At 31.0% G+C, this 13636-nt stretch overlaps 1 protein-coding gene across 6 annotated transcripts in view; it reads right to left on the bottom strand.

The window, feature by feature from the left end:
• Window positions 1–13636, bottom strand: part of PCDH15 (protocadherin related 15) — a 1804329-nt gene that overhangs the window by 553175 nt on the left and 1237518 nt on the right. For all 6 annotated transcript variants that reach the window (XM_073019143.1, XM_038008761.2, XM_073019145.1 and 3 more), the window contains one exon: window positions 8733–8888. In XM_073019143.1, the coding sequence (XP_072875244.1) occupies window positions 8733–8888 (156 nt within the window). The remainder of the gene's footprint in view (window positions 1–8732; window positions 8889–13636) is intronic.

Below are 13636 nucleotides of genomic sequence, written 5' to 3'. Positions count from 1 at the left end.
TTTTGAGATGGGGTCTTGCTCTGTCACCCAGGCTGGAGCGCAGTGGCACAATCTTAGCTCACTGTAAGCTCCGCCTCCCAGGTTCACGACAGTCTCCTGCCTCAGCCTTCCAAGTAGCTGGGACTATAGGCGCCTGCCACCACACCCAGCTAATTTTTTGAATTTTTAGCAGAGATGGGGTTCCACCGTGTTAACCACGATGGTCTTGATCTCCTGACCTCGTGATCCACCCGCCTCGGCCTCCCAAAGTGCTGGCATTACTGGCGTGAGCCACCGCACCCGGCCATTAAAAATGTTTTTAGTCATTCCTTTAAAATTTCAAAGAAAAGCTAAAGCATTTAAAAACCCATTAAAATGAAATTTCTAATTAAATCAGCATATAATAACAGGTAAGAAGAGATACTGAAACTGGTCTAATCACCCCATACAACTGATGTTTGTGTTTTCTTCTAAATAAACCTAGAAACTGACGCTCCCAGTCCTGAAACTTGCAAAAGTTACATTTGCCTTATCTGAGTTCCTTTCCCAGGAAACCAACCATTAGACCTCTCAGATAGTTTCAAGGAACTGGAGTTTACCAGGTCACCATATCTGGAAAATGAGATGCCAGACCCCTCACCTGTCTTGATTGTCTAACCAAGCACCTGCTTCTTATTGGCCTTCATTTCCCCTCCCTAATTCCCATTTTCCCACATATGATTACTTTTCTTCGCTGTTATATAAACCTCTCATTTTAGTCAGTCAGAGAAACGAATTTGAGGCTAATCTCCCATCTCCTTGGCTGAAGCACCTGATTAAATCCCTCTCTTCTGGCAATGCTTGTTGCCTCAGTGATTGGCTTTCTGTGTGGTGAGCAGCAGGACCTAGACCAAAGCCCTGGCATTTCAGTAACAATTACCTCTATAGTGAGCTAACTATTATGCATATAGTTGGGCAGGGTGTTCAACTTGATGGGTCCCATTTCATCACCTTTTAGATTTTTCTCATAAATTTGTGGGATTCTATTAAAAAGTTATTCAAGGTTACATATTCAGTCAATTATAAATTTTTATAACCATATAATCACATCTGCTTTTTGAGCCATTGAACTTTGATCCTACATCATCATCATCTTCCTATCATTCTATTCTTCATCCTATAGCTATTATTTTGTAAGTAAGGTATTTTACAGTGTCCCCTCACGATCAATTAAAGGGTATTTTCTGGTTGTTAATCTCACAAAGTCTGAATAGAATAAAAATCAGAACTTGTATTGATTTGAATTGACAAATGCATCATAGGGAAAGTGCCCATCTATGAATACAATGGAGTTTAAAAGTTTGTTTATTAGTCCTGCTGTTATATGGGATTTAGTATTCTTCATTTTGTTTGTTTATACCACTATATTAACCATTTATTTTTCTTATGTCAAAAATATAACTAAAAATATAATTAGAATTGACATGACATATAGTTATTCCATAAAAGAAGGTGGTAAAAACAAAAATACAGTTGTCCCTTGGTATAGGCAAATTATTAGCTCCAGGATTCATTTATATACCAAAATCTGCACATACTCAATTTCTTAATTCATCTCATAAAACCCACACAGGTTTCACATCCATGAATACTGTATTTTCCATCTATGTTTGATTGAAAAAATCCACGAACAAGTGGACCCTCACAGTTAAAATTCGTGTTATCCAAGGGTCAACTGTAAAGTTAAATAAAATATTTCCTCAAAACGAAATGCTTCATGGTGAAAATAGTCAAGTGTATTTTGCTTTTAGAATAATATTTTAGGAATCATATTCGGATGAAAGCAGAAGCTGCTGGATATAATTAGAAAGCTCTTTGTCATCATCGTTCCTACCATTCAATGAGTGTTATCTACTCATTGCATGCACTCAGCACCAGAGGTCTCACGATACATCCTCCGTATCCTTTACATTCTCTGTATCCTTTAATCTTTAATAACTACCCAAAAAGTATTATAGTTTATTAAAAATAAATAAAATTGAGAAAACTAAGTCCATTAGAAATTAATTTTCCATTATTATACAGGTAGGAAGTGGTCATCCTAAAACTGAAACCTATGCTGTGTGATTCAATAGATTATTCCCTTTTCTCATAACACTGAATCTCGCACATGATTATTTTACTAAACTGAATCAAGTGCAACTTTTTTGAAATTGATATTAATATTTATTCATATTAATGGTCATACACTCTACACTTTCAGATGTTAAGACTCGGGAAATAAATATGAATTTTCAAAATTGTATGGAATTTTCTCTATGTACTTAAGTCCTATCAGTCTCTTGCCTAATGCATATATACCATATGGTGATCAAGTGCTCAGTTTTGGAGTGAGAATGTTTTGATTACTAACTTAGAGTGGCTACTTATCAGCAGTGAGATCTTGAGCAAATTCATTAATGCTTCCCTATTTCTACACTTTCTCAACTGTAAAGTGAAAACAATGAACACACAAAGGTTGAGTCTGTGGGTAATTATAAGTATGAAGTAAGTTATTTCATGGAAAACACTTAGAATTTGCTTGACACACAATGCAATTAATAAATGGTAACTCAATGGTAATTATTAGAATTCACTTATTATTTAAAATGCCTTTATTTCATTCAAAGTCAGGAGGTATGATGTCAGAAATGTGGTAAACATATCTATGCAGTATTCTTATTATAAGCAAATTTGGATAAGAACAAATTTAAAATTGGTCTAGTGTGAAATTAGTTCCTAATGAGTATGCCTAATGGCAAAAGGAGTAAGAAAAGTAAACATTAAAATTAGTATAAATCTAAAGTTTGCAGACATTTAACCTGGTAAGCAGGACATAATTTTCCGTATACTTGTTATGTCAATATTTACCAAAAAATTTGATTCTTCTAGAAACTCAAGGTTATTTAAACTTCTAATATTCACCTTCCTAAAATGTGAATGGCATTTTAAATGTAAATTTATGAAGTATCCTTTAAAATTTCATGTTATTAATACTGAAAGAAACAGAACTTGATTAAACACAAATTCATTAAGCTGACTATGAACCACTTGGGACTCTTTGCATTGATCCTTATAAAGCTGTGCATCTAGAAAAACCTTTCAACGAAAAGAAAAGGGACATTTGTTCAAAGGGGAATCATATCAATGTTGCTTAATCAGTGACTTTAGTACTTCTCGGACATGAAAAGTAGGGTAAAAATATCTCAAGTGGCATAACAGTCATATAATGGATAAATATATAATTTCTCCCTAATGTTTTGTAAGTAGACTGTAATTCACATAGTTCATATTTATCAAGTTTTAAAAAGTGTTTTTGTTGTTCTTGTCATCATTCTTGTTTTAATATATGTAATTTATTACAATAATCTGGAAAGGTTTTACTCATTTCTTTAAAAAATGTACTCTATATGAGCTTCTTCATAAATTTAACTCAAAACAAACTCTTGCTTTCTATCTCAGGAACATCAACGTAGAAACATGTATGTTATAGGATATTTTTCTGTATGACAACCGTGCCATTCCTAATTTAATGATAAATCTACTTATAGTACTTCTGTAATGTGCCAGACACTGTTCTACTCAATGACAAACAAAGTGCTAGCTTTAAGATTCAATTTTAAGGGGGTAGATATTATAACAGAAAGCAAATACATATGCAGTATTGATGCAGATAAGTGGTATAAAGACAACCAGTTTCAGATAGTCTGTTACAAGAGTCACAAAATATGCAGGTTATATATTATACACTGAAAATTTGTGGGATTTTTTCTATTTTAAAATTTATTACGTGTCTTCACTGAACCTTGTGAGGCAAACATTCTAACACTACTGTTTTGTTTTCAGGTGAGAAATTTGAAGTACAGAACAAATTAAACGAAATGTTTTCGAGAAAGATAAATGAAACTAACAAATGGTAATCCAGCACTAGCATCATTGTATATTTGTATTGTCAGCAGATTTGGCTATGATGGAAAATCTTTGAAGATTCTTTCTCAACATGATTTTTGATATGCACATGCACTAATTTATTGTGGGTATATTCAACAGAGTAGAATTGCTGAGTCATAGGGGGTCTGTCCAGTGTTTGCTGACGTTACAAAATAATTAATGTAATTGTGCCAATTTACATATCTACCAACAATGTATGAAAGTTGTGATTACTCCATATCTCTACCAAAACATAAGAGTATATTTTCTTTCAATTAAAAGTTTAATTGAACTTAAAAATTAAATTAATATAATTAAAACTCCATTTTGGTACATATTATAATCCATGGATTACTTTTAAAAAATTAATTTTTTATTTGTTGCTGATGTATAAAATTTTTTCTTTAAAAAAATATTGGATGGGCGCAGTGGCTCATGATTGTAATCTCAGTGCTTTGGGAGGCAGAGGCAGGTGGATCACTAGAAGTCAGGAGTTCAAGACCAGGCTGACCAACATGGAGAAACCCCATCTCTACCAAAAATACAAAATTAGCTGGGTGTGGTGGCGCATGCCTGTAATTCCAACTACTCAGGAGGCTGAGGCAGGAAAATCGCTTGAACCCGGGAGGCAGAGGTTGCACTGAGCCAAGATCGTGCCATTGCACTCCAGCCTGGGCAACAAAGCAAAAAAAAAAAAAAAAAAAATTTTGACCTTGTCTGCGGTAAACTTGCCAAACTCATTTTTTAACTGTAATTTTTTTTTTCTGTAAATACTATTGGGTAGTTCTACATATAATAATGTCATCTGTAAGTATTTAATCAAATGCCATTTTCCAAATATAAAGAATATTTCTAGTTTATTTTCATTGTATTTATTGATTTTAAGCTCAATTGTTTGATGATTAGAAAATATATTCTGTATAATTTTAGTCACGTGGGACATGTTGATACCTCCATGAAAACCCAGCATTTGGTAAATTCTTTTACATGTTTCATCCATGTGCCTGAAAAGAATAAATTTCATAGTTGTTGGATACATCATTTTATAACACATCAGGTAAATTTTGCTGATTTCAATGTTCAAATCGTATATTTCGTTGCTCTTTTTTTTTTTCTTTACGTATTTTGACAGTTGCTGGGAGAAATTTTGCATTAGTTTTCTATTGCTGTCATAAAAATTATCATAAATTTTGTGGCTTAAATTAATATAATTTACTGTCACACAGTTTGGTTAGTCAGAAGTCAGAGAGAGCTCTCACTAAACTAAAATCAAGATGTCTGTAGGACTGTATTTCTGTAGACTCTGAAAATGAATTCACTTCCAAGCCCATTCAGATTATTGACCGTATTTATTTATTTTTATGTTATTTATTTTTATTTTGTTTTATTAATTTTTATGTTATATATATTCTTGCTCCATTCATGTTCAAAACCAGCATAGTGGCTAAGTCCTTCTAAGTCTTAGATTGTCTTTGATCTCCCCTTAAGCCTCATCTTATCCAGTTCCTCTTCCCTTGCCTCTCTGTGACTCTAGCCAGAGAAAATTCTTTCCTTTTAAGGGCTCACATTGAGATTGGGCCTACCACAGTAATCCAGGATAATCTCCCTATGAACTTCCATAACCTTAATCGCATCTGCAAAGTTATTTTTGCCAGATAAGTGTGTAGATATCTTTGGGAGGCTTTAATTCAAATTATATGATCTTCCAAGCATCAATTTTCTCATTTCTAAAACAGGGATATTCCTTCCTTGTAAAGCTACTGTGAGGACTAAATAAGGTAATGTGCATAAAAAAAGAGATTACTACAGTGCTCAAAATACAGAAACAGCTCCATAAACAATGCATTTTAATTTATTTTAATATGCTATAGGTAACACATGCTTTAGAGGTTTTTATATTTCCTTTCTGTCTGCCTCAGGATGATAAAAATAAATTAATATTGACTGAAAAATTTGCTGTCAGTGAAAAGATCATTAAAATCCAAGACACATATAAGCTCTATATTAACGTGAGATAAATTCTTCACATGCTCAAGGAAACATTATGTCTGCCATGACTTGCTCTTGTTTACTTACATCAAAAGAAATGTTAGGGAGTGAGATACACCTCAAAAACCTAATATCACTGTCAAGAAAGATTTGCCTCCAAAAATTGCTTAAGAATGATCAGCAATTGTGTAATTTTTTCTTGAAACCAGGCAAACTATTTACTTAACAATACAATTGTTTAAAACTAATTGAGTCTTCACTTAAAAAGAGAAAAATACTTCAATGTCTTATGTCTTGCTCATGAGAAAGACATTTGAAATCTTGTTATAACCCGTGTTCGACATTTAGATAGAGGAACTAATAATGTTTTGGTGAATTCTTGACAAACTAATAGAAGAACATGTTTACATAGAGCATAAGAGGGTAGTATTTAATGCATTTATAAAAGTGCTGATTGTGATTATGATATAATACCATAAATGTAAATCATATTTATTTGTAAAATAAGGTACATGAAAGTAGTTATAATTTAGAATATTAGAATGTCTCTTGATAAGTAATGAAGGGATGATTGAACTAAGGAATTGAGTTTTATTCCCAACTCCATGGTCAATTTTGTAACCATCAATTTACACCACTGCTCCAGTTCTCAGATTTCTCATAGTGAATAAAAAGAGTGACTAATCAGGACTTTAATTGTGGAAGCTTCCTTTATAAATCTGTGATAATGCTTTATTATACCTGTCTTTTGCATTTTAATGAAGTGTGAAATATTTTGACATTCACAATCTATTAAACTGTGAATGATTTTTCTTGGAAAAACATTTAGATCTTTCTTAATTGTATAAACTTCATGTCTTATACCAAAAGAAGAAATAGTATGAAAAATATCTTGCAATCTTGCACAGAATAAAACTCATTTTATTTAATTTTATTATAAACACAGCATTGTAGATGGATGAGATAGGAATATCTATTTATACACATACACATATATATGTATGTGTGTATATAATTTTAATGCATCTTTCTAATACATGATTCATAATAGATAATTCATATCAACTAAACTAATAGATAATTCATAATTCATTGAACTAAATTAAGTACTAGTACTATGGAAGAACTATTCAAATGAAAAATGAGAATAATAGCTAAATTTCTATTTTTTCTTTTGATGCTATTTCAAGGTTTAAATGCACTTTTTTTTTTAAGAAAGTAAATATAGAGAGTATGGGCAAAATCAAAGGTGAAAAATATGATCATCAAGTACACACATTTGATATTATCAAACCACGGAAGAAATGACCATAATGTCAATGGGATAGGATTGCCTCAGTTACCTAAAGGGAAATGCACATGTGTCCCAGAACTAGCAAATCTACTTACAGAATCTGTATACACACACACACACACACACACACACACACACACACACACACGTATACAGAACTAGCAATATTACAGAATCTGTATATATATACACAGATATATATATAGATATACATGTATATATACATATACAGATTCTGTAAGTAGATTTGCTACCTAAGATAATTCACCTATCATTTTATGCCAAAATAAAGTTAGCACTCAACCGAACAAAGCAAATATAACTCAAAGAGTGTATTACAAAATAAGATCGTTTATATATAATTAAAACTAGTTACTTGCAAATTAATTAGCATCTGTCATTACAGTAGAAACTCGTTAAACAAAAGTGACTCAAAGAGGTGAAGCATTTATCGACCAGTAATTTGTCTTGTTAAATTTAAATAGGAGTTTATATTTTGTTTTTAAGTTATATAATCTAGAAAGTCTCAGATTATGAGGAATATAATTTCTTCAAACTTTTATGAACAGAAGAATGTGAAATAACTAAAAAATATTTTTAGTAATTTCAAAAAGAATGTAGAAGTTAAAGGCCCAAATGATCTGTTTAATTCACAAATTACAGTTCTTCTCCTATAAAGCAGGTATGTAAATGTTTAAGATTTTTAAAAATCTTGAAATGTAAAGATGGTCTGCTAAAATATGTACTATCACTTTAATATAATTCATTTTTTCATGTATCTAACATATACATAATAGGTCACATTTGAGGTACTCTAGACATATTTTGTAGCTGAATTAACTAAAAATAATTAAGGAAGTAACCACGGTTTAAAAAAACATAAAAGCGCTTCATTTATACATTTTAGCCAAAAGAGAAAATCAAACAAAGCAAAACAACAAACAAGCATGTTCTAAAAATGTTAAAATACTATTTTTAAATATAATTTTTCTAATTTGATCAGCATTTTTCTACATGAATTCAGTTGTGATTTATATTTATTTTTTAGATATTTCAGAACTTGATTTTAAAATACAGAAACTTTACATTTCTATTGAGATTCTATAACTTTACATTTATATAATTGCAGACATAATCTTCCAGTATTTAATTAGTATGATCACCTCAGAAATACAAAGACAATGTATTTGTATTAGATAAATGCCTTAGGATAATAATAATAACTCTTGTTATGCTGAAATAAGCATGTACATGGATCTAGGCAATACATTTTCAAAGATGATGAAAAATAAAATATCTATTATTATAAATACATTAAATTATTTTTCCCATAGTTAAATGAATTCCTAAAATAACATCAGAAGTCATATATTTCTTCTGAGTACTATTTTTTTAATGTTTTCCTGGTATTTCTAAACAGTTAAACTCATAATTTTAAAGGAATAATTTACAAACATTTATTGTATATAGTTAGATACATATATCAACAGAAAGGACAGAGAGAGAGTAAATAGAAACTGACCTCGTTTACTGTGGCATAGTAGCTTTCATGCTTGAAAGTGGGTGAGTTGTCATTCCTGTCTCTCACCACTATTCGCACTTCATGGTAGATAATCGTGCCCACTTTTTTGTTGATGCACTGGACCTGCACCACAATGGAGTGTATGTTCATCGGTGGCTGCAATGTAGAAATTACATCTTTAAAAATACTAATTAAAAACAAAGCTTCTCATCACTGTCAAAGCACTTGTTCATTCAGTACATTTTTCTATTCTTGTTTATTTTTAAGTTATAATAATCTAGAAGAAAATGATCATTTTCAGGACAAGAGAGGACAATCATAATTAATTTATTGTTTAATTTTGTATTTCAGTGTGTGGACTTCAGGTAGCATTATGCTCACTGTTAGTGGATGGCTAATGAATGCAACTACAAAATTAATGCTTAGAATTGATGGGATGAAATGAAGTTTGTCCCTCCAAAGATTGAAGAAGCAATAATATAAACTTTTACTTTGAAAAAAGTGTTAATACATTCCTGGAGAAGAGATATTGTTTAACTTTTATGTTTATTTATTTTTTTTATAAAATATTATATGTTCATTGCTGATCAAATTTAAAATACTGATTATCAAAAGAGAAAATCTAAAATCCAGCCAACTAAACTTACTCATTCTATACATTTAAATGCTTATTGTGCTAATCTTTTTCTTTCCCAAAAAATGTACCTATTATAGACACACAGGCACACAGTGAATATCAGTCCATGTTTGTAAATATAGATTTACTATAGCATTTTTTGTATACTACTATAAAGTTATATTATGTGACAGTAACATTATACTTCATTGTAAGCCTATAGCATAATGTATCCAAGTAATATAGCATAATGTATCCAAGTAAAAATTTACAATGACCTATTACAGGTTATTATATTTTGTCATTATAAACAATATTTCAATACATATTATACATAAGCATATGCTTGTCTAATAATTTTTATAATAAATTCCTTGAAGGGGAAAGGTATCATCAAAGGTATACTTCCTCAAGTCCCATGGCTAAGAGCTTTCAGAGCTGGAATGCACACCTACCACTATTTGACTCCAGAGTAAGAGTACTGAATACTACAAAACATTGCTTTGTGATTTTTAACCCCTTTTAAGCTTAAACAATTTTATCTCTAAATATATCATTTTTGCAGTGTCCTATCCTGACTCCTCCATCTTAAAAGCCTTGTCTCCAACCTGACCTCTCCTTTCAAATTTCTTCCAATTTATTTTTCTTTATTGCATTTCTCACCCAAAATTTGACTTATTATATACTTTATGTATGTGTTTTGGTTTGTCTGCCTTCACTAGATTGGCAGCTCAATAAAACCTGCGTGTTATTTTAGTCATGATGGTATCCCTCTTTCCAGTAACCAGCCCTGTGCCTAAGGCAGATGACCTGGAGTCAAACTGCGTGACTTCCAGTTCCATAACCTACTAACTGTATGATCCAGGATAAAGTACAAAGTATTTTTATGCTTCATTTATTCATCTATAAAATTAAGGCTAATCGTTACACCAATGAGGACTGTAAATACTGCATGTGATTAGACTATACTAGGCTTATGTTAAACACCTAATGGATTAAATACATATCCTATTTTATTTATTTAAAAAATAAATATCCAATACAGTGAAAAAATAAAATCAATAATGCATACCACATTTGTAAATGAGAAAAATGCCATAGAAACTATACATACACTGGAGGAAATCATTATTTAGTTTCAAGATATTTTCATGGCCAACAAAGAAAAAGAAAGTTGACTTGAATTTGCATCTATATGAATGATGCTACCTAGAAAGAATAAATTGAGGCATCATTGACATATGAAAAGAGGCTTCTAATGAAATGACACATAGCCCTGTGTTTTCATATCTACTCAATTTCACCTTTAGTCACTGATATAAATGAAAGCATTAAAATTATGTGTATAAAATCTGTGAATGTCACAAATCTTGGAAAGATGTATAATACATTTAATGACAAAAGACATGGTTCAAAGTCATCTTAATAAGTCATAATAATGGGTTACAAAACGATAAACTTTTACAATAATAAATTTTATCCTCCAATTTGTAATAGAAAAAAAATCAATCACCCAAATGTAATAGATGGCTACAAACATTAATGTAAAAATTTAATTGTGAAACTTTGATAGCTAAAAGCTGATTTTACATGCCAGCACTGTAAATGGGCTACTGGAACAATAATGCACACTGTATATTAATTAATACTATCAGGCATTAATAATATATAGGTAACTTATAACAGGTACCATTTTACAGGTGTATAGAAGAGACATTTGAACACTTTTGAGAATGTATAAAATTGGAGGATTTTAAATTTAACAACATATGATTTACCAACTCTCTAAATGGTTGTTATGGAAACATCCATTAGTTTATTTATTGTAGCTTTAGAGAGTAGAAATAAGAAAAATAGGTGAAAAATATTTCAAGGCATGTTTTCACCATAAGTAGAGGGCTTCTCTTAAGCCAAATTGGCACCAAATAATTATGTACCTGTATCAAAACATCTCATGCAACTCATAAATATATACACCTATTAGGCACCCACAAAAGTTTTAAAAAACAACAAATAGAGCAGAGATTCTTATCAGTAGAAGAGTATAGTTTATGTTAGAAATAAATTTGTACCTTCTCACTTCCAATTACTTTTCCTCTGCCATTATGAGCTAAGATATTTGTTATGCTTCAATTTTTTTTTTCACATTTGTCTTTGTAAAAACCAAAGAAAAATCAGGAGGAAAACGTGACATAGAATAGAACAGACTATTCTATAAAACAAAACCAATCACTGAAATATGCCAGTTTGAAGATAAAAGACCATTGAAAAAGACTAGCTCTTAGAAGTTTCCTGGAAAGAATTTGAATTAGATGACCTCCATTTTTACTACCAGCTTTCAAGTGTTTGCTTTAATAGACTTTTTAAGGGAGGTCCAGCATATTTTAATTGTAAATTAAAAACAAAATAAATATGTGTACTATTTGCCCTTGGCACACCTCTTGGAAGACAATGAGGTGAATTACGCACTTTTAAAGTTATTTATCTTCCCATTATTGCAAGAGAGACCTATACAAACATTCTATCTCAACTTCTAATTCTACATGGAGTGGTACCACTGGGACCAAAAGGTCACAATCTTATCAAATAGAGGATCAAATGCACTGTGTACTGAAGCCTCACTTAGTCCTGCTAAGTACCCATAAATTAGATCTAACCAGGTCACCTGGAACTGTTGTCATTCTCAACTTTAGTTCCCTGTGCAACTGTTAGTAGCATGGCTAGAACTTAGAGGGCAATACATTATAACCATAATAGATCACACTGGAGGCAAAAATTCCCTGTGGCTAATATATAACACACAATGTAATTTTGTATTGGCATAGATTCGATTCTGCTGTATAAGAAGGTCATAAATAAAAGTACAGTCCTACTAAGTTGACTAGTGGGAGTTTAGGGACTCCAAAATGCTTAAGAATGTGTTAGGGAAATTTTGCTTTATCTTTCATAACTGGTGGCAAAAATAAGTCGTGGTAATTTGACCTTTTCTAATTTTCTTTAATTGCTGTATTCATCAAACAAAGAAGAAAAAACAGCTACGTAGAAATTGTGTTCATGTAATTATTTAAAACTATTAACATTCACATGTACTTAAACATGCAAGCTATTCTTTCAATTTAAAAATGAGTGCTTAACACAATACTCTGAATGCATACTTGCACATTTGTGTATTAGTGTACCTGTGTATAGGTTATGATACGTGTATCAGGAAAGATATATATCAACACTTAAAGGATACTATCATTAAAAAGTGGGTTTGAGAGTGTGAAGAAAAAAAAGATTCCCACAAAAATGTAAAAATTTTGTAATTCTAAAAAAGAAAAAATATTAAATAGAAATTTTTGTTATGAATTTATCAATCACTTAGGATTCAACATGAAAATTAAAGTTTTTATAGGGGATTTGTTGATATTAGCAGTGTAGATTATAGCACAAATCTTCAATCCAATATATTTTTTTTCTAGAAACCAAATGATTTGGAAGTCTTAATGATTTGGGGGGCAGGGAATGAATTTTTGGAAAATCTGTAGGAATTGACTTTGTTTTTCATAAAGTACAGGCAAAGTTTATCCAGTCCTCACGAGTGAATTTTTTTTGTTATGATATTTCTGTCTATGGACTTACTACCTTTATAACATAATCATTACTATTTCACAAGTAATGTGGAAGACAGTGAAAGGAAATAAGACATTGCATGTTTTAGAAATGATTTTTAAATAAAAAAGCAAACTTAAAGGAAATCGCTGGCCAGAGTTGTCAGTGTTCTTCACAAATTAAATTTTCACAACGAATAGTAGCATATTTACCAAAGATATTACCTAAAAAGATAATATCAATTTGAAAATACTATTACTCATATGTGACATGTAGATATACCTGTAGATTTTTCACAGTGAATTATTAAGGACATTCAGTGTATTTAGTGGTAGGTATTTGCTATATGAAAAATTTAATGTGGGTTAGGATTAATATGACATAGTCCTTGGACACTAATAGCAACTTTTATAAAACTGATACGAGGTGATCATACAAAAAGTCAGTCAAAAGTGCTATTAAATAATATGGATTTTAGAATAAGGAATTGCATACCAGTGTTATTAGGAAATAATTTATACAGAAACAGCGTTTAAGATTATGTCTTAGTAGTACATAAAATTCAACTGATAGCACTGGATAACAGTGATTTCAAAGTTTATGTTCAAAAGAACATCAGGGAAGGCATGATAAGAAAAAATTGGATTGTGGTCATGGGACAATAATTAGATTAGTTTTCTTAGATTGTAGCTCG

The sequence above is a fragment of the Chlorocebus sabaeus genome, chromosome 9, assembly GCF_047675955.1.
Source record: "Chlorocebus sabaeus isolate Y175 chromosome 9, mChlSab1.0.hap1, whole genome shotgun sequence".
Lineage (NCBI taxonomy): Eukaryota > Metazoa > Chordata > Mammalia > Primates > Cercopithecidae > Chlorocebus > Chlorocebus sabaeus.
The sequence above is the reverse complement of the archived record's forward strand: the minus strand, read 5'-3'. Positions and strand labels throughout refer to the sequence as shown.